Here is a 23,070-nt window from a genome sequence, read left to right on the forward strand (position 1 = left end):
CTTTTTCTACTCCCTTTGAGTAGAAACTTGAGTCAGTAATTTTAGATCCTTCTTATTTTCTAATACAAATATTAAAGTTAAAAATATCTCTTAGCACTGCTTCAACTATAACCACAAATTCTGATGTATTTTTATTTGTATCCAGTTTGAAATATTTCCTAATTTCCCTTGTGACTTCTTTGAGCTACAAGTTATTTGTAAGTATGTGGCTTAATTTCCAAGTATCTTTTTTTCTAGTTTCTAGTTCTTGATTTTTAATTAATTTCATTGTGGTTACAGAATGTACTTCATATTATTCCAATTATCTTAAATTTATTTAGACTTGCATTTAGCCCAACATGGTCTATCTTTGAGGACATGCCATGTGTTCTTGAAAAGAATGCGTATTCTGCAGTCACCGAGTATAATATTCTATAAATATCAAATGGTTAATAGTGGTATTCATATCATGTAATTCCTAACAGAGAGCTCTTGATCTGTTCTATCAGTTGCTAACAGAAATGTTAAAATCTTCAACTCTGATTGCAGATTTGCCTATTTCTTCCTTAAATTCTATTTTAATACTACATATATTTTAGATATTTTATTAGGATCATACTGATTTATGATTATGTCTTTCTGGTGTATTGACCATATTCATATTATCATTATAAAATGTGTCTCTTAATCTGATAGTTTTTCCTTTACTTTATCTCTGACACTAAATGTGGCCGTGTCAGTTTTCTAATGTTTATTGCTTCTTTGTACATATTTTTTCCATCCAACTTATCTTTATCTTTAAAGTGAACTTCTTCTAGAACTCTGCCACCTGCCCCAGAGAGCCTTCTCTGTGCCTACAATTACCTCGCCTGACCTCCCTCCATAACACCCAGTATCCTGACCTTTATAATAATCACTTTCAAAGGTTTTCTTGTGGTTTTATTTCTCAGGTGTACATATCTAGACACTATAATTTTGTCTTTCCCATTTTCAAGACTTGATATGTCATTTAAAGTTTCTTTTAATCTACAGGCATTCATCTTCTCCCTCTCATTTCTTTTCATTTCCTCTGTTGACAAGCTCAGGCCATTTGACCTGTAAAGTTTCCACCAGTCTGGATTTCAGGAAGTGCACAGTCAGGGAGCAGTTCAGCCTGTTCTTCCATCCTTTGGATATATGCAGTTTCCATATTCTGCAAACTGGCAGCTGAATCTAAAGGCTTGATCAAATTAGATACCTTGGTAAGACTAGAGGTGGTGGTTTATTCTTTCATTAGAGGGCACATTAATAATGTTTAGCCATTTCTGTTTTAATGATGTTAAGGTGACTCAATTAATTCTCGCAGACTGCAAATGATGACGTTCTACTTCCATCATTTAAAAAAAAATTATTAGTTGGGATAATTCATGAAAAAGAGGCACTACCTTCACCTACTATTTGGTTACCCAGTGGTAGAGTTCTGATATGGTTTAGCTCTTTGTCCCTACCCAAATCTCATCTCAAATTGTAATCCCTACATGCCAAAGGAAGGACCTGGTGGGAGCTGATTGGATCATGGGTGCAGTTCCCCCATGCTGTTCCCATGATAGTGAGTTCTCCTGAGATCTCATGGTTTAAATGTGTTTGGCAGTTCCCCTTCACTCTCTCTCTCTCCAGCAGCCATGTAAGATGTGTGCCTTGCTTCCCCTCCGCCTTCCTTCCTGAATGTAAGTTTCCTGAGGCCTCCCCAGACATCTGGAACTATGAGTCAATTAAACCTCTTTTCTTTATAAATTACCCAGTCTTGGGTAGTTCTTCATAGTAGTGAAAATGGACTAAAAGAAGTTCACACAGGAAAGGCACAATAAATGCTGTTATTTTATTAAACAAGTTTCAAGATAATCAATTGATTCTCGATCATCCTCTGAGCATAACCAATTTTTTAAAATATTATTTAATAGTTTTGCTTTCATATCCACACTATGCATCATGACTAATTAAACATACTGATGCTGATAATACTTTCTACCATTTATTGAGTGCCTACTATATGCCAAGCATTCTGCCACATACTTTTATAAATTATCACAGTTTGACATGTTAAAGGTTATTGGTAAATATATTATCATCTTTAACACTGGTTAACTACATTTGCCTACCACCTAAAATGTAATTTCATTTTGTTTCTAATTATAGTTCAGTACAGATAGTTAACAACCTGCAACTTAGGTGATGTTAAGCCACCTGTAATTAAAGTGAATCAGAACATATTTATTTTACTGTGTCCACAGAAAAAATAAAGTTAATTTCTTTTTTACTGGTAAATGTTATTGAAATCTGATATGTATATATCTGATATATATATATATACATATATACACACACATGTATATATACACACATGTGTGTATATATATTTGCCACTTGTGCGGTGTTTTTAGTTATTTATTTTTATTTCAATAGGTTTTTGGGGAACAGATTGTATGGTGTTTCTAGTTATTTATTTTTATTTCAATAGGTTTTTGGGGAACCAATAGTGTCTGGTTACATGAACAAGTTCTCTTAGTAGTGATTGCTGAGACTTTGGTGCACCCATCACCTGAGTAGTGTACCCTGTACCCAGTGTGTAGTCTCTTATCCCTCACCATCCCCAACCCTTTTCCCTGAGTCCCCAAAGACTGATGTATCATTCTTATGCCTTGGTGTCCTCATAGCTTAGCTCACACATATGAGTGAGAACATACAATGTTTGGTTTTCAATTCCTAAATATTTCACTTAGAATAATAGTCTCCAATTCCATCCAGGTTCCTGGATGTTGCCAGAGTTGATTTTTGCATAAGGTGAAAGAGGAAGATCCAGTTTCATTCTTCTACATGTGGCTTGCTAATTATCCCAGCACCATTTTTTGAATAGGGTTTGCTTCCCCCACCTTATGTTTTTGTTTGCCTTGTCAAAGATCAGCTGGCTGATCTTTTTACGGCTGAGTAGTATTCCATGGTATACATATACCATATTTTCTTTACTCATTGATTGATGTACATGTGGGCAGTTCCATATTTTTGCAATTGCAAATTGTGCTGCTATGAACATGCATTTGCAAGTATCTTTTTTGTATAATGACTTCTTTTCCTCTGGGTAGATACCTAGTAGTGGGATTGCAGAATCAAATGGTAGATCTACTTTTAGTTCTTTAAGGAATCTCCACGCTGTTTCCCATAGTGGTTATACTAGTTTACATTCCCACTGACAGTGTAAAAGTGTTCCCTTTTCACTGCATCCACGCCAACATCTATTTTTTTTTTTATTTTTTGATTATGGCCATTCTTCCAGGAATAAGGTGGTATCACATTGTGGTTTTGATATGGATTTCCCTATTAGTGATATTGCACATTTTTCCATGTGCTTGTTGGCCATTTGTATATCTTCTTTTGAGAATTGTCTATTCACGTCCTCAACCCACTTTTTGATACGGTTGTTTGTGTTTTTCTTGCTGATTTGTTTGAGTTCTTTGTAGATTCTGGAAATTAGTCTTTTGTCAGATGTATAGATTGTGAAGATTTTCTCCCACTCTATGGGTCGTCTGTTTACTCTGCTGATTATTTCTTTTGCTGGGCAGAAGCTTTTTAATTTAATTAAGTCCCATCTATTTATCTTTGTTTTTCTTGCATTTGCTTTTGAATTCCTAGTCATAAAGTCTTTACCTAAGCCAATGTCTAGAAGGATTTGGTTTTTCTGATGTTATCTTCTGGAATCTTGATGGTTTCAGATCTTAGATTTAAGTGTTTGATTGATCTAGAGTTGATTTTTCTATATAAGGTGAGAGATGAGGATCCAGTTTCATTCTTCTACATGTGGCTTGCTAATTACCCCAGCACTATTTTTTGAATAGGGTATACTTACCACTTTATGCTTTTGTTTACTTTGTCAAAGATCAGTTGGCTGTATTTGGCTTTATTTCTGAGTTCTCTATTTCTGTTACATTTGGTCTGTGTGCCTATTTTTATACCAGTACCATGCCATTCTGTTAACTGTAGCCTTGTAAAATAATGTGAAGTTGGGTAATGTGATGCCTCCAGATTTGTTCTTTTTGCTTAGTCTTGCTTTGGCTATGCGGGCTCTTTGTTGGCTCCATATACATTTTAGGATTGTTTGTTCTAGTTGTGTGAAGTATTATGGTGGTATTTTGATAGGAATTGCATTGAATCTGTAAATTGCTTTGGGAAGTATAGCCATTTTCACAATATTGACTCTACCCATTCATGAACATGAAATGTCTTTCCATTTGTTTGTGTTGTCTGATTTCTTTCAGCAGTGTTTTGTAGTTTTCCCTGTAGAGGTCTTTCATGTCTTTGGTTAGGTATATTCCTAAGTATTTTATTTATTTATTTATTTTTGCAACTATTGTAAACCAGGTTGAATTTTTTATTTGATTCTCAGCTTGGTGTTCATTATTTCTTTTTTCCTGCTGGGTTTGGTTTTGGATTATTCTTGTTTCTCTAGTTCCATGAGTTGTGACATTCGATTGTATATTTGTGCTCTTTCAGGCATTTTGATGTCGGCATTTAATGCTATAAACTTTCCTCTTAGCTCCGCTTTTGCTGTATCCAGAGGTTTTGATAGGTTGTGTCACTATTATCATTTGTTCAAAAATGTTTTTAATTTCCATCTTGATATCATTGTTGGTCCAATGATCACTCAGGAGCAGGTTATTTAATTTCCATGTATTTGCATGGTTTTGAGGGTTCCTTTTGAAGTTAATATCCAATTTTATTCCACTGTGGTCTGAGAGAGTATCTGATATAATTTTGATTTTCTTAAATTTACTGAGACTTGTTTTTGTGGCCTCTCATATGGTCTATCTTGGAGGATGTTCTATGTGTTGATGAAAGAATGCATATTCTGTAGTTGTTCGGTAAAATGTTCTGTAAATATCTGTTAAGTCTATTTGTTCTACGGTATAGTTTAACTTCACTGCTTCTTTGTTGACTTTCTATCCTGATGACCTGTCTAGTGTTGTCAATGGAGTATTAAAGTTCCACACTATTATTGTGTTGCCATCTATCTCATTTCTTAGGTCTACTAGTAATTGCTTTATAAATTAGGGAGCTCCAGTGCTAAGTGCTTATATATTTAGGATTTTGATATTTTCCTGTGGGACTAGTCTTTTTATCATTATATAATATCCTTCTTTGTCTTTTTAACTGCTGTTGCTTTAAAGTTTGCTTTGTCTGATATAAGAATAGCTACTCCTGCTCACTTTTAGTGTCCACTGCACGGAATATCTTTTTCCACCCCTTTATCTTAAGTTTATGTGAGTCCTTATGGGTTAGGTGAGTCTCCTGAAGATAGCAGTACCTTGGTTAGTAAATTCTTATCCGTTCTGCCATTCTGTATCTTTTAAGTGGAGCATTTAGGCCATTTACATTCAACGATAGTATTGAGACGTGAGGTACTGTTCTATTCATCAAGCTATTTGTTCCCTGAATACCTTGGTTTTTTTGTCATTGTGTTTTTGTTAGATAGGTGCTGTGAGATTTATTCTTTAAGGATGTTCTATTTTGGTGTATTTCGAGAATTTGTTTCAAGATTTAGAGCTCCTTTTAGCAGTTCTTATAGTGCTGGCTTGGTAGTGATGAATTCTCTCAGCAGTTGTTTGTCTGAAAAAGACTGCATCTTTCTTTCATTGATGAAGCCTAGTTTTACTGGATAAAAAATTCTGGCTGATATTGTTTTGTTTAATGAGGCTAAAAATAGGACCCCAATCCCTTCTAGCTTGTAGGGTTTCTGGTGAGAAATCTGTTGTTAATCTGATAGGTTTTCCTTTATAAGTTACCTAATGCTTTTGCTTCACAGCTCTTAAGATTTTTTCCTTCATCTTGATTTTAGATAACCTGATGACCATATGCCTAGGCAATGATCTTTTTGCGATGAATTTCCCAGGTGTTCTTTCAGTTTCTTGTATTTGGATGTCTAGATCCTTAGCAAGGCTGGGGTTAGTTTTCCTTTATTATTACCTCAAATATGTTTTCCAAACTTTCAAATTTCTCTTCCTCCTAGGGAACACCAATTATTCTTAGGCTCAGACATTTAGCATAGTCCCAAGCCTCTTGGAGGCTTTGTTCATTTTTAAAAATTTTTTTCTTTATCTTTGATGGGTTGAGTTAATGTGAAAGCCTTGTCTTTGAGCTCTGAAGTTCTTTCTTCTGCTTGTTCGATTCTATTACTGAGACTTTCCAGTGCATTTTGCATTTCTCTAAGTGTATCCTTGATTTCCAGAAGTTGTGATTATTCTTAATTTGTGCTCTCTATTTCACTGAAGAATTTTCCTTTCATATCCTGTATCATGTTTTTTATTTCTTTAAGTTGGACTTCATCTTTCTCTGATGACTCCTTGATTAGCTGAGTAATCAACCTTCTGAATTCTTTTTCTGGCAATTCAGAGATTTTGTCTTGGTTTGGATCTATTGCTGATGAGCTGGTATGATCATTTGGGGGGTTAAAGAAACTTGTTTTGTCATATTACCAGAATTGTTTTCTGGTTCCTTCTCATTTGAGTAGACTACGTCAGAGGGAAGATGTGGGATTCAAGGGCTGCTGTTCAGATTCTGTTATCCCAACACTACTTGATGTAGTGTTCTCCCCTTCCCCTAGGAATGGGGCTTCCTGACAGCTGAACTATAGTAATTGTTTTTGCTCTTCTGGGTCTAGCCATCCAGCAGAGCTACCAGGCTCTGGGCTGGTAGTAGGGAGTGTCTGCAAAGGGTCATGTGATGTGATCCGTCTTCAGGTCTTGCAGCTATGGATATCAGTACCTGCTCTGGTGGAGGTGGCAGGGGAGTCACTCTGTGAGGCTCCTTGGTTGTGTTTTTGTTTAGTGTGCTGGTTTTGTGTTGCTTGGCCTCCAGCCAGGAGGTGGCACTTTCAAGAGGGCATCAGCTGTGATCCTGTAGGGAGGATGCAAACTTGCCCTAGGGACACCTGGTTAAGCATTCAGGATTCTCAGGCAGTGGGCAGGGTCATAGAGTTCCCAAGAGATTATGACCTTTGTCTTCAGCTACCAGGGAGGGTAAAAAAAGACCACCAGGAGGGGGCAGGGAGAGGCGTGTCTGAGCTCAGCCTCTCCTTGGGCGAGGTTTGCTGTGGCTGCTGTGGGGGATGGGTGAGTGGTTCCCAGTCCAATGGAGTTATATTTCCAGGGGGATTACGGCTGCCTCTCCTGAGTCATACAAATCACCAGGCAAGTGAGGAAAGCTGGCAGTCACCAGCCTCACCATGCTCTCATGCAGCTGACAGTCCTAAATGCCGGTCTCACTCCTATCTTGCCCCTTAACAGCACCAAGTCTATTTCCAGGCAGCTGGTGATCAGGGCAGAGAACTTGACCCAGACCACAAGCCTCTTTGTTGAGAAAGCAAGCAGACTCAGTTTTTCCACATCTCAGTGAGCCTGCAGCAGTGATCCAGTTCCTTCAAAGGTTCTGTGGATTCTGTCATCTTTCCTAGTATGTTCCTGTGGTAGTTCTTGAAGCAACAGTTCATGATGTAAGTCTCCACACAATGTTCTGTCTGTCTGAGCAGGAGCTGCAAGCTAGTCCTACCTCCTATCCACCATCTTAATCCTAAAGTTAATTTCTTAAAGATGGCACAGAGTTGTATCTTCCTTTTTTATACACGCTGAAAATCTGTATTTTAATTAGAATATTTAGTTCATTTGCATTTAGTGTAATTATTGATATGGATGCATTTAGAGCTACTATTTTCCTATTTGTTTTCTTTTTTTCCATCCATTTCCTGTTCTTTCATTCTTTCCTCCCCACCTTATTCTGGGTTTGGTTTGTGTTTTTATTTTTGTTTTTTTTTTATTGTAAAATTTATGTATGAGCTATACCTCTTTGCACTAATTTTTAGTGCTTTCCTAAGGAAGTACTGTCCAATAGAACTTTCTATAATGATAGAAATATTATATAACCTGAATTTTACAATATGGTAACCACTAGCTACATGTGCTATTGAGCACTTATGACTAATATAATTAAGGAACTGAATTTTTAATTTTAATTAATACAAGTTTGTATAGCTGCATAGAGCAATTGTCTACCATGTTTAACAGAAGCCACAGAGGGAAGATGAAGGATGGGGACTAGAATGGACATAAGTTTCTGAAGGTATCTAGTTATATATTGAAACTACATAACTGTTTTCCACAATTTAAAAGACCAAATTAAATTATAAATGAAAAAAGAATCCCTTAGGGAATAAGACTTAGAGACTAGAAGCTGGACTCTAGGGCTGTTTACTACAATGAGTTGTCATTTCTAGGTCTTTCTGTATATAGATTAGCAGAATACAAAATATTTTTTAAAAAATCCTTAGTTTATACTGACATTTCTATTGCAAAGTCAAACAAATTGAATAAAATCCCTGTAACCTTCTATTTGAATTATAAATATTTCCAAGGGATTAGGAATATTGTGCCATTTTATATAAAATGTGAGGAAGTTGAACCATATAGATTGATTTACCATTATACAATTCCCCTGTCCTTTATGCTACAGCTATCCTATGTATGATTTTATTTCTAAGTACAAAATAAACCCCACTATGTATCATAATTTTGTTTTAAAAAACCAATCATATGTATTTAAAATAAGTTAAAAGGAAAAATAATAGGCTTCTATACTCACTTACCTATTTGCAATTCCCTGTTTCCATCCTGAAAATTCAGCTATCCATCTGGTAGCACTGTCTTTCAACATGAAGAATTTTCTTCATCATTATTTGAAAGGCAGGTCTGCTGATAAATATTTTCTTAGCCTTTGTTTATTTTAAAATTTCTTTCACTTTCATTATTGGAGTATATTTTAACTATATGTAGAATTCTAAATTGACTGCTTCTGTTTCCTTTTCCATTTAGCACATTTAAGATGCTCTACTGCCTCCTGGTTTCCACTATTGTAATGAGATACGAAAAATTTTTCTGCTAATCTCTTATATGTAATATGTGATTTTCTTAAGCTTCTTTCAAAATTTTCTCTTTATCTTTGGTTTTTAGCAGTTTGTCTATGATGAGCCTTAGTGTAGTTTCCTTTATATTTTCATTCTCTACATAAATTCTCTTCGAAATTTACTAAGTTTTTCATCTATAAATTTCTACTTGTCAATAAATTTGAAGATTTTCCACTATTATTTAGTCAAATGTATTTCTGATATTCCAATTACATACATGTTAAACATTTTGACATGGTCTCACAAATCACTGAAGTTTATCTTTTATTTCATTCTCTGCTCTTCAGACTGTATAATTTCTATTGATCTGATTCAAGTTCACTACTTCTTCTATTATGTTTAAATCTGTGAAGGCCATGTAGAAATTTTTATTTCATGTAAGATTTTTTTAAATTCTAGAATGGCTATCTGGTTCTTTTACATAGTTTTATTTCTCTACTGTGATTTCTAATTTTTTTATTCATTATAAGGATATTTTCCTTTATATTCTATTTATAATAACTGCTTTAAAATCCTAAATTCTTCATTTCACAATCAATCTGTATTAGTTGCCTTCTTCTCAAGAATGAATCACATTTCCATTTTCCTTCATATGTCTACTGATTTTGGATTGTATCCCATACATTGTGAGATACGCCATAGAGATCCTGGATTCTATTATACTCCCTGACAAAGAGTACATTAAAAAATAAATTTAGCAGTTACATTGGCCAGATTCAAACTGAACTCTCAAACACCTATGATAGGTAGCATCTGATGTTTCTTTATAGTTCACAGGCATAGTTGAGTGATTAGTCACATTTCTGGGCAAAGTATATACACAGAGTTTGGAGTGTCCCCTCTGTGGGTCTATTTTCCAGGGACCCCCTTTAATTTTCCACCTGCTGTGTAGTCCTAAGCTTTCTATTCTGGTTCTTCAAGCATTTTAGATTTCTATCAGTGGAGCACAAATTTTTTACCTTAAGCAAAAATCTGTTAAATCCAGAATCTCAAGAAATACCACTCTATTCATCCATACATTAACTTCCCTCTATTTTCTGCCTATTTTTGGTCATTCCAATGCTTTTAGCTACTTGATTTTTAACTTATTTTTTCCAGGATTTGTGTTTTCTATGGGAGTGAACTAGTCCAGAAAGAGAAACTTCTGAAACATTGGAGTGTTTTGCTTTTTAAGCAATCTTATGACATCTTTTGAATAAAAATTGTCTAAGCTACCATACAATCAAAGTTAGGAATCGTCACTTCATTTTAGTGAACTTTGGAGAATATGTTAAATGTAAAAAGCCACTGAATTATGATAGAACATTGGGTGACTGATTTTAAAAATTTTGTGACCTTACTCTAAATGATAGCATCTTCTCTCTGTCTGTACTTCCTTCAAATATTCCTGACAATTTTCTATTACATTCAAGCTATAGGGCAAAACATTTCTTGGATTTTTATATTCATTGGTTGGTTGGTTGGTTTTTCTTTGTTCCAATGATTTGTTTTTTTTTGTAACATGTCTGGTACATTATTACTCTTCATTAAGGGAGAAAAACTTTAATAGACATAAAGTAAAAGAAAATAATTCTTGCAAAATATTATTCCCACGAAACACTGGGATTTCTATCATTTGCTAAACTTATTTTGAAAATAAAAATAATAGTTTGAAAATTAAAAAGAGGAGAAATAAATATATTAAAAAGTCTGCTGGTTGTAACTGAATATGGATAAAGTATGAATGAATTCATTTCTGTGAAATACTTTTCAAATCTGTGTATTATTAGTCAAATAACTTCTTACCTTTTGACAGCTTCGGTCAATAGGATCCACTGGAGTAGTTCTGGGATGGGTTACCCTAACATCATCTCTTCCATATTCCAGATTGGACCATAATTCAGTTATAAGTTCATTAATAAACCCTAAAAAGAATTATTACTTCAAGTCATTTATAGCATAATATTTCTTTGGATTATGAAGGAAAGATATGATGATCCCTCTGATGAATCTGGTCTACTCTGACAGAAGACACATACTTGCATCTTATATAAGAAATAATCTCTTCTTGATAGAAATTATATCTGCTATTGTTAATATACTTTTATGATACTTCATTATCATAAAACTCTGTAATAACTAAATTCTGAGAGACAATTTCCCTGGAAGACTGCTGAATTTTGAGTCCCAGCTTCTTCACTTTGGCCTATAACTTATCTGAGCATGTTTTCTGAAACATAATAAGGCTTATACTTTGCTTTGCAAATCAGCCAGCAAAGTAAGGTAGTCTGAAGTCAGGCTGTGTTTTTCAGAGGTGAGGGGAGGAGAGAAAGAGGTAACAGGAGGCCAGGCAGGCATCCAAAGAGTGTATGCTCCCTTATTCCAATATAACTAATTTTTTTTTTGTAATTCCATACACTAAGAAGAATTCTGCACTTCATACAACTTTTGCTTCAACCCAGTCTTTAAATTCTTACGAGTCATACTATACAACTAAACGAAAATGAATATAAAACCTGATTCTCAAATTAGTCTATTAAAAAATCAAGTAGAAAAATCATGTGGAAAAGTGTCAAACACAACATTGAATCCTAAAATAAGTAAGTTCATAACAACAATATTCGATCAGAAAGGGTCTTCTGGTATGAGAGAAAAAAATATGGGCTCTAAAATCAAGAATATTAGAGTTTAAATTCCAAATATGCCAGTTTTTTAGCTGTTCATCCTCGCAAAAATCCTGTGACTTCTTGGAGCCTTAGTTCCCCCATTTGAAAATTGAAATAATGATGCCATAATCCAAGGTTGCCATGAAGTATCAACAGGACAATACATGTGAAGTTCCTAATACAGTACCTAAGACATCGGAGAAGCTCAAGAAACTGTAGTCTTCCTCCTTCTGTCCTTTGAAAACTACACTTACCCCTCTCATGAAAAGTTTGAGACTCTGATGCTCAGAAGCTTAATGATTTTACCAAGGGTGAGATCTGAGATTAAATCTAGTCTCCAAATACTTCAGTTAATGTGCCCTGAATACTGCACTACATGAATTTTATTCTAAGTAGAAGAAAAAAAATTAGTGGTTCAGTTTAGGACAATTTTTTTTTTTTTTTTTTTTAACCAAGAAACATGTTTCATAATACAAGTAGTCCAAATTAGTTCAGGCAAAAAATAAATGTAAAATATACTATAGGAAAAATATTTGTATTTAAAGAGAGAATCCGTAGTGATCACTCATGTTATAATTCAACTCTAAGCCTTGAAAAAATATTGTCATAGCATCTCTATCAGGGATTATATATTGTTCAGAGCTCAGATAACCTTAATATAAGACATATTGGCCAGGTGCGGTGGTTCACACTTGTAATCCTAGCATTCTGGGAGGCCAAGGCGGGCGAATCACCTGAGGTCAGAGTTCAAGACCAGCCTGGCCAACATGGTGAAACCCCATCTCTACCAAAGATACAAAAATTAGCCAGGCGTGGTGGTGGCCTCCTGTAATCTCAGCTACTCAGCAGGAGAATTGCTTGAACCCAGGAGGCGGAGGTTGCAGTGAGTCGAGACTATGCCATTGTACTCCAGCCTGGGCAACAAAAGTGAAACTCTGTCTCACAAAAAAAAAAAAAAAAAAAAAGGCATACTAAATTTCCAATGTTTTAACTTCTTACAAACCGAATGGACAGGGAAGAATATGTACTTAACTGCCAACTTCAAAGATAATGTGAAAGCTAAGTGGTAAGACAAATGCTTTCAAGAAGAAAAGAGGGAGAAAGGGAATTAGGAAATGTTATGTAAATGAGTGTAAATTTTGAAGCAAATGTAAGCCACTGACAATGAGCATTAGATAATCCTATCAGATGGGACTGTACTGAGAGAAGATGATATTCTTCTGATTTATAAGATGAAGGAAGATTCTTAAAGCATTAAGTACGTTTCTCCTGAGTTCATTATTTGCCATTGGTCCGAGGCAACAGAACAAGGTTGTATATATATCACAGAAACACAAAACCCTATTGGAATTTCATGGAAAAAGAAAGACAAAAAGAAAATCCTGTAACTTTCTTTTACATAAGGTCTAACTTAGTAAAAAGAATTTTAGAGTAAATATCCTGATACTTAATTGTGCCAGTTAAATTTTCAGTTGGCTTGCTCATTTTATCTTTAAAATAATTACAATTCTAATGAAAAGAAAACATTTACCTGACTTTTTTAGTGCAATGCCACCTGCTGCTGTTGATGCCACTCGTGTAACCAAAACTCCATAGCCAAATTTTTTATGCCTGCTGACCTAACAACATAAATAAGGAACAGCAATGAAAAGCAACAAAACATGGCATGCTAACTAGACATTCCTTCAAGATGGTAAGAACTGCAAAAACAAACTCTGAAAAATATTTTTAAATCATACCTAAGATCTTAAAAAGCCCAAAAGTCTAGGGATATTTAGTATGACAGAAAAAAAGCTGATTACAACTCAGTGACCTTTGACCTTTGACTGTTAAAGACTAAATTATATTGTAAATTTATTTAATAGTAGAATAATAGAATGCCTCTAAAAATATTTTTGTTTCCTTTAAAATGTGAGGCCTAAATCTTCACTGACATATACATTTAGACACAATAGGTTTATTTCCTTAGGAAATTCACCCAGTTTCACTACATCCAGATGTTTGATATCATAATTATAAAACATACGATAATTAACTGCATTCTTCAATTCCATCTGGTTGTTTGCAATTCTGTAAATACAGCCACAGACACTAATATCAACTCTCTAATGTTTTCCTAAAAAAAAAAACAAGTTGACTATTACAATGCTATATGGTCTTTTAACAGAGGCTTAATAACTTCTTCATACACAGAAAACAGAATGATGTTCTTAATGGCTTTTAAAACCACAAAAATTCCCTTTGCCTTTGGCAGATGGTAATTCATACCTGTAATTTTTTTGCATATCGGTTGAATATAAATGTCACACATTCATTGATAGCACCTGTTCTTTGAAGAAGTAGTAATCCTTTGGGGGTGGCAGCAAAATGTAGTAAATCATCTAACAAATTATCTTTCCAAGCCATACTGAAATAGGTAAAAGAAAGGTAGAGCTTTCTTTAAGATACTAAAAACTGAAAACAAAGAGTATGTCTTAGCTGAGCTTAACCCTGTTTACAATTAAAGTTACACAGTACATATTGGTTGCAAATTAATCAATAAAGGTTTAAAATTAAATAAAAACATGGTTTCTTTGGTAGTGAATTCTTTTATTCTTACATTTTCTATACCTATAATTTCTCTTCACTGAATGAAAAAAAATGTTAACTGCATATGTCAGCATTTTTATTATACCCAGGTTCTCTCATCCACACACTAATTTCATTCTATTTTCCTATGAAAATTCTGCTGTGCATGAATTCTCCAAACCTCAACACCCCATTATTTCTGTACTTTCTTTTCATTATAAAGTATCTGTCTTCTGCTTTCAAAAGCACGTGATAGATATTATCTCTTTTCGATTTTCATAGGTGTTAATTTATTTTACTTTTGGGGAAAGATATTTTTTCTCAGAACACTTCTATAAGAAAGATCAACATATATTTATAAAACTAAAATTCTAGATAACTATAAGACTGGGAATTATGGATGTTTGGAGAATCAATGCTTAGTCCAAGTGTGCTAAAACCCATGTTGCATTTGAAAACATGACACAAATACCTAATTACTTTTTACTTTCTTTGAAAATATATATAAATATATACATTAACGTCTTAGGAATAACCACTTTTTAAAAAACGGAAATACAACTTATAAATTCAAAACCAGCAGAGAAGGAAAAAATAGGAATAATGAAAATTTTATCCATCTAACACAAAGCAATAGAGGAAAGAAGCAAAGAAAATATAATTACAAAACACAAAATAAGAAAATAACCCCAAACATATGAATATCTCAAAAATGTAAAAAAAACTAAACTCACCTAATAAAAAATATACAGAAATTTGGAGGCTGGGTAAAAATACAAAATTTGCTACTCAGAACAGTAGAAAGTAAAAGGGTTGGGGGAAGGGAAACTATGTGTAACTGATAATATTGACTGGCTGACCCAATCCCCATCTACAGCCACTTTTTCACCAACCACCATCTGGCCAGAGGTGGCCATATGAAAAGTCCAATAAGATGTTCACAAGAAATCTGATGAGAAGAGATTCCTTTCCTAAATAAAAGACAAGGCATCATGACCTTTGGATCATGACAAATCTACCCTACAGTGAGAGATTATATATCAAAATATTAGTAGAGATATTAAAAGTTTTAGTAACAAAACACACACACACAAACACACACAAACAATATCAGCATCCAGTGAAGAATATATTGTCTTTTCAAGCAGATGGATTTTTTTTTCAACTGACCCTGTAATGGGTCACAAAGTAAGTTCAACCAACCTAAAAACATACATATCATGAAATCCATGTTCTCTAAAAAGAATATATATAAAAGTCAACAAAATAAAATAGTAAAAACAACTATGTTTGAAGACCAAAAAAAAACACAGACGCACTTCCAATATTTAATGAATTAAGGAGTAAAATGAAAATAGAAATTACAAAAATATTTAGAACAGCTTAATAATGGAAGTATCACATATCAAAATGTATTCATTGCTACAGTTAATATAGATTGCTTCTCTCAACATCCATTCTCAAACCCCTTCCACTTACTTCCCTCTACTATAAAGGCAAACGAGGGAGTAAGAGAGGGAGGAAAGCAAGCATTAACAAGACCAAAACCTAGTCTGCATAAACTAATGCAATAAATTGGTCAAGAAGGGGAGAAAAGGCCAAAAAATACTAAGAATCCAAAAAGGGGAAATAATTACAGCAGGAAAACAATTACTTTTAAATCACACACAAATATTTTTTAAAAATTTATATAATAAATAAACATACAAGTAAAAAAGTATTGTTATTTTTTAGAAAATGTAATCATGTCATTCAAGCAGAAATAGAAAATCAGAATGAGACATTACCCATTAAAGAAAATGGATCAATGAAAGAAGTCTATGTGAGTCCTCCCAAAGAAAACAGAAGCAAAAAACTTCCAAGTTGTATCATTATATGACGTGAAAGAGTACACATATGTCCTTTGTGTTAAGCTACCAGGGCAGGTGGAGAAATACCACTAAGTGGGGGCAGGGTCTGAGCTCAGACTCCTTAGGCGGGACCTGCTGTGGGGGTGGTTTTCAGGCCGCTGAGGTAAAGTTCCAGAGGGGAGTATAACTGCCTCTGCTGTGCTGTGTTTTTAGTTTGAAATCCTCTACTATGATTTGTCACTTTTTCATTCTTATTCATGCACTTATTTTCTACTCACTTATTAAATTACTTATTGGGCCAAGTGCTCTGCTGAGTTCTGAAGATACACATGAGCATATTATGTAGTGTAGAATACAAATAAGTAAATATGGTATGGCAATACAGTATGCTAAATTTATATGATATGGGTTATGCAGGGTCCATTGGGAGCCAATTTGTGGGAGAGGTCTTTCTGGAAGTTATTGTCCAATACGTTATAAAGAATATATAGCTTAACACAAGGGACATAAACTTTTGGGAGCTTTATGGCCTTGCCCATCACCTAAGAAATCAGAATACTTGTCCTGGCCAACTTAAAGCAAACTTAAAACTCACTGCTACTATCACAGCTGGTACTCCTCTTGCAAGTGCCACTTCCTGGCTGGAGGCCAACAAACTCAGGCCATTACAGCACCTCACTGCAGTGTAACACTGTGCCTAGGAAGGAGAAAATGGCTGTGGGACCTCAGCTAACACCACTGCCTACAACACCCTGGCTACCCAGAAGTCCTGAGTCTGTCCACATAACAAATCACTACAATTATAACCCACCTTCAAGAAAGCCAGCACATTAAGTCTATCTACACTCAAGGAATCAGAGAATCTACATCTACCAGAGCAGGTGCTAATGTCCACTCCTGGGAGACTTGAAGACGGTCACATCACTGAATCCTTTGCAGATATTCCCAGCACCAGCCTGGAGCCTGGCAGCCCTACTAGGTGGCTAGACCCAGAAAAGCAATAACAATCACTGCAGTCCAGCTCTCAGGAAGTCCCATTCTTAGACTAAGGAGGAGAGCACCACGTCAAGGGAACACCCTGTGGGATGAAAGAATCTGAATGGCAGGCCTTGAGTCCCAGATCTTTCTGCTGGTGGGAAATTTCTTACATCACAAACATAATTGCAGTGCTGGGCACAGTAAGGAAAGTCTACCTCTCTATCCAATAGGCAGACAGCCTCTGTGATAATGGTCTTGGAGAAGGGGTCCTTGGTCCCCCCTGGTACATTACTGCAGACAAAACTGAGCCTTCTTTCATGGGAATGGAGCATGGATGCACCTACAGACAGCCTTCCTAGAACAATTCAGGGTGACTTCAGCCCCATGGGAGGAGCAAACTCCCCTCCCCCCATCCCCAGATTCAGGCCTGCACAAGAGGGAGAGTGACTATTACTCCCTACTTGAAACATCAACATTCCCACAGATGAAAAGAGGTGTGTGTCTGGTCTGAATAGCTGAACACTGGAACAGTTGTGAGGCTGTAAGGTGGATAGCTTTCCTGCTGGCCTGGGAGGGAAGCTGAGGTAGCTCCTACCCTTTGCCCTAATAAAACCTCAGTACATCTAATTGAGAGCTCCCCCAGCCACCACCATCATGGCTGGGACCTCTGACCACTATTGGGTATTACATCTACTTACCTGCCTTAGCTACAACTGGTGCATACCCAGGGGTGCCTCTCCTATTGACCTGAAGCCCAAATCCTCAGTAAATAAAATACTGGAGAAAAATTAAATAAATAAATAAAGTGTACAACACAGGAGAATGAGATAAGCCTCAGGAGATCCCTGCCATTCCAATCCTGCCGGAGACAGTGAACTTGCCCACACACCAAGTATATAACTACTACAACTGGCATCTGGGAAAGACAGTGCACAAAGATTCTCTATAACTAAGGAAATCACACCGACTCTTCAACCTAAGAGCACGAAGAATTAAATTAGGCTAAAATGAACAATAAACATTAAAGTCAGATCCTTAAGAGAAAAAAAAAATTTTTAATCCAATCAAAAATAAATTCAAAAACAAGTTGAAGAAACAGTCTACCCAAATGAAAAAAGTAATTCTGGTAATTTGACATAAAAGGGTTCTGTAACACCCACAAAAGGTCACAGTAGGCCCCAGCAATGGATCCAAACCAAGAAGAAATCTCTGAAATGCCAGGTAAATAATTCGGGAGGTTGACTATTAAGCTACTCAAGGAGATAACAGAGAAAGGGAAAAAACAAGTTAAAGAAATTTAAAAAACAATCCAGTATATGAAAGAAAACTTTTCCAGAGAAATAGATATAATAAAGAAAAAAAATCACAATTTCTGGAAATGAAAGACACACTGGGACATAAAAAATACAGTGGAAAGTTTCAACAACAGACTAGAACAAGTAGAAGAAAGAATATGAGAGCTCGAAGAAAAGGTTTTCAAATTAACGCAATCAGACAAAGACAAAGAAAAACTCTCCAAGAAATATGGGATTATGTAAAATGGCCAAACCTATGAATAACTGGTGTTCCTGGGGCAGAAGACAAGTCTAAAATTTGGAAAACTCGTTTTAGGGAATAATTGAGGAAAAGAAGCTCAAAGAACACCTGGAAAATTCACTGGGAAAAGATCATCACCAAGGCACATAGTCATAAGGTTATCTAAAGTCAAGATGAAGGACAGAATCTTAAGAGCTCTGAGACAAAAGCATCAGGTAACCTGTAAAAGAAAACCTATCAGACTAACAGTAGATTTCTCAGTAGAAACCTTACAAGCCAGAAGGAACTGGAGTCTTATTTATAGTCCCCTAAAGCAAAATAATTGTCAGCCAATAATTTTGTATCCAGCAAAACTAAGCTTCATAAATGAAAGACAGATAAAATCTTTTTCAGACAAACAAATGCTAATTAAATTTGCTACCACCAAACAAGCACCACAAGAAATGCTAAAAGGAGTTCTAAATCTTGAAATAAATCTTGATATACACCAAAATAGAACCTCCAAAGGCATAAATATCACAGGGCTTATAAAACATAACACAATGAAAAAAAAAGTATCAAGGCAAAAACTAACATGATGAATAAAAAAGTACCTCACATCTCAATATTAATGTTGAAAGCAAATGGACTAAATGCTCCATTTCAAAGAAACAGAGTAGGAGAATGGATAAACAACCACCAGTAAAATATCTGCTGTCTTCAAGAGACTCACTTAACACATGACTCACATAAACTTGAGGTAAAGGGGTGAAAAAAGACATTCCACACAAATAGAAACCAAAACCAAGTAGAAGTAGCTATTCTTATATCAGATAAAACAGGCTTTAAAGCAAAAAAAAAAAAAAAAAAAGACAAAGAAGGACATTATACAATAACGGATTAGTACAACAGGAAGATATTAAAATCTTAAATTTATATGCACCTAACACTGGAGCTCCCACATTTATAAAACCATTACTACTAGACCTAAGAAATGAGATTGACAACAACACAGGAATATTGGGAGACTTTAATACTCCACTGACAGCACTAGACAGGTCATCAAGACAGAAAGTCAACCAAGAAAAAATGGACTTAAACTATACTCTACAACAAATGGATTTAACAGATATTTACAAAACATTCTACCCAACAACTGCAGAATATACATTCTATTCATCAGCACATGGAACATTCTCCAAGATAGACCACACGATAAGCCACAAAACAAGTCTCAGCAAATTTAAGAAAATCAAAATTATACCAAGTACTCTCTCAGACTGCAGTGGAATAAATTTGGAAATCAACTCCAAAAGGAACCCTCAAAACTATACAAATACATGGAAATTAAACAATCTTTTCTTGAATGATTTATGGTTTAACAAAATCAACATAGATATTAAAAAATCATTTGAAATAAATGATAATAGTGACACAACTTGTCAAAACACCTGGGATACAACAAAAGCAGTGTTAAAAGGAAAGTTCACAGCATTAAATGCCTACATCAAAAAGTCTGAAAGAGCACAAATAGACAACCTAATGTCACACCTCAAGGAATTAGAGAGACAAGAGCAAACTAAACCCAAACCCAGCAGAAGAAAAGATATAACCAAGATCAGAATAGAATTAAATGAAATTGAAAGAAAAAAATACAAAAGATAAATGAAGGAAAAAGCTAGTTTTCTGAAAAGATAAAACTGATAACCATTAGCAAGATTAACCAAGAAAAAAGCAGATCCAAATAAGCTCAATTAGAAATAAAACTGGAGTTATTACAGACAATATCACAGAAATATAAAAGATCATTCAAGGCTACTATGAACACCTTTATGTGCACAAACTAGAAAATCTAGAGGAGATAAATAAATTTGTGGAAATATACAACCATCCTAGATTAAATTAAGAAGAAACAGAAACCCTGAACAGACCAATAACAGCAACAAGATTTAGTCAGCAATTTAAAAAAATTGCCAACAGAAAAAAGTCCAGGACTAGATAAATTCATAGCTGAATTCTATCAGACATTCAAAGAGAAACAGTACCAATCCTACTGAAACTATTCCAAAAGATAAAGAGAGAATCCTTCCTAAATCTATCTATGAAGTCATATCACCCTAATACCAAAACACAAAAGGACATAACGTAAAAAGAAAACTACAGACCAATATCTCTGATAAACACAGATGCAAAAAAATCCTCAAAATAATACTTGCTAATCAAATCTAACAACATATCAAATAGGTAATACACCATGATCAAGATCATGACCAAGATCAAGATCAATACATCATGATCACAATGTAGGGATGGTTTAACATACACACGTCAGTAAATATGATATATCACATAAACAGAATTAAAAACAATAAAATTATTATTATTATTATCTCAATAAAAACAAAAAAAGCATGTGATAAAATCTAGCACCCCTTTAGATTAAAACCCTTAACAAAATAGGCATAGACAGGACTTACCTCAAAGTAATAAAAGCCATACAGAACAAACCCACAGCCAACATCATAGAGAATTGGAAAAAGTTGAAAGCATTCCCCCTGAGAGCTGAAAAAAGACAAGGATACCCACTTTCACCACTTCTATTTGACATAGCACTAGAAGTTCTAGCCAGAGTAATCACACAAGAAAAAGAAATAAAGGGCATCCAAACTAGAAAAGAGGAAGTCAAACTGTCACTTTCTGCTGATTATATGATCATATACCTCAAAAACTCTAAAGACTCATCCAAAAAGCTCCTAGATCTGATAAATAAATTCATCCAAGATTCAGGATACAAAATCAATGTACACAAATCAGTAGCACTGCTATACATCAGCAACAACCAAGCTGGGAATCAAATTAAAAACTAAATCCCTTTTACAACAGCTAAAAAACAAAAACAAAAACAAAAACAAAACAAAACAAAACAAACTTTAGGAATATACTTAACCAAGGAAGTAAAGATCTCTACAAAAAAAAACTACAAAACACTGTTGAAAGATATCACAGATGACACAAACAAATGAAAACACATCCCATGCTCATAGATGGGTAGAATCAATATTATGAAAATGACCATACTGCCAAAAGCAATCTACAGATTCAATGCAAGTCCCATAAAAATACCACCATCATTCTTCACAAAACTAGAAAAAAAAAATCTCAAAATTCATATGGAGCCAATAAAGAGCCCACACAGCCAAAGCAAAACTAAGCAAAAAGAACAAATCTGAAGGCATCTCATTACCCACCTTCAAATTATGATACAAGGCTATAGTTACCAAAACTGCATGGTACTGGTATAAAAATAGGCAAGTACGAATTCTACCAGAGATACAAAGAGAAGCTGGTACCATTCCTTCTGCAATATTCTAAACAACAGAAATAGAGGGACTCTTCCCTAACTCATTTTATGAGGCCAGCATCATCCTGATACCAAAACCTGGCAGAGACACAATAAAAAATGAAAATTTCAGGCCAATATCCCTGATGAACATGGATGTGAAAATCCTCAATAAAATACTGACAAACCAAATCCAGCAGCATATCAAAAAGCTTATCCACCATGATCAAGTCGGCTTCATCCCTGGGAAGCAAGGATGGTTCAACATATGCAAATAAATAAAAGTAATCCATCAAATAAACAGAACCAATGACAAAAATCACATGATTATCTCAACAGATGCAGAAAAGGCCTTCGATAAAATTCAACACCCCTTTATGCTAAAAACTCTCAATAAACTAGGTATTGATGGAACATATCTCAAAATAATAAGAGCTATGTATGACAAACTTACAGCCAATATCATACTGAATGGGCAAAAACTGGAAGCATTCCCTCTCAAAACTGGCACAAGACAAGGGTGGTCTCTCTCACCACTCCTACTGAATGTAGTATTGGAAATTCTGGCCAAAACAATCAGGCAAGAGAAAGAAATAAAAGGTATTCAAATAGAAAGAGAGGAAGTCAAATTGTCTCTGCAGATGACATGATTATATATTTAGAAAACTCCATCACCTCAGCCCAAAAACTCTTTAAGCTGATAAGCAACTTCAGCAAAGTCTCAGGATACAAAATCAATGTGCAAAAATCACAGGCATTCCTATACACCAATAATAGACAGAGAGTCAAATCATGAGTGAACTCCCATTCACAACTGCTACGAGGAAAATAAAATACCTAGGAATACAACTTACAAAGGACATGAAGGACCTCTTCAGGGAGAGCTACAAACTACTACTCAAGGAAATAAGAGAGGAGACAAACAAATGGAAAAACATTCCATGCTCATGAATAGGAAGAATCAATATTGTGAAAATGGTCATACTGCCCAAAGTTATTTGATTCAATGCTATTCCCATCAAGCTACCATTGACTTTCCTCATAGAATTAAAAAAAAAAACTACTTTAAATTTCATATGGAACCAAAAATGAGCCCACTTAGCCAAGACAATCCCAAGCAAAAAGAACAAAGCTGGAGGCATCATGCTACCTGACTTCAAGCTATACTACAAGGCTATGGTAACCAAAAGAGATATATAGACCAATGGAACA

At 34.9% G+C, this 23,070-nt stretch overlaps 1 protein-coding gene across 3 annotated transcripts in view; it reads right to left on the bottom strand.

The window, feature by feature from the left end:
- TBC1D32 (TBC1 domain family member 32) overlaps positions 1-23,070 on the bottom strand; it is a 249,792-nt gene that overhangs the window by 142,992 nt on the left and 83,730 nt on the right. For all 3 annotated transcript variants that reach the window (XM_004044609.4, XM_055389796.2, XM_055389797.2), the window contains exons 19-21: positions 13,876-14,014; positions 13,139-13,226; positions 10,748-10,866 (exon numbers count right to left, since the gene is read on the bottom strand). In XM_004044609.4, coding sequence (XP_004044657.2) covers positions 10,748-10,866; positions 13,139-13,226; positions 13,876-14,014 — 346 coding nt within the window. The remainder of the gene's footprint in view (positions 1-10,747; positions 10,867-13,138; positions 13,227-13,875; positions 14,015-23,070) is intronic.

The sequence above is a fragment of the Gorilla gorilla genome, chromosome 5 (genome assembly GCF_029281585.2).
Source record: "Gorilla gorilla gorilla isolate KB3781 chromosome 5, NHGRI_mGorGor1-v2.1_pri, whole genome shotgun sequence".
Classification (NCBI taxonomy): Eukaryota; Metazoa; Chordata; class Mammalia; order Primates; family Hominidae; genus Gorilla; species Gorilla gorilla.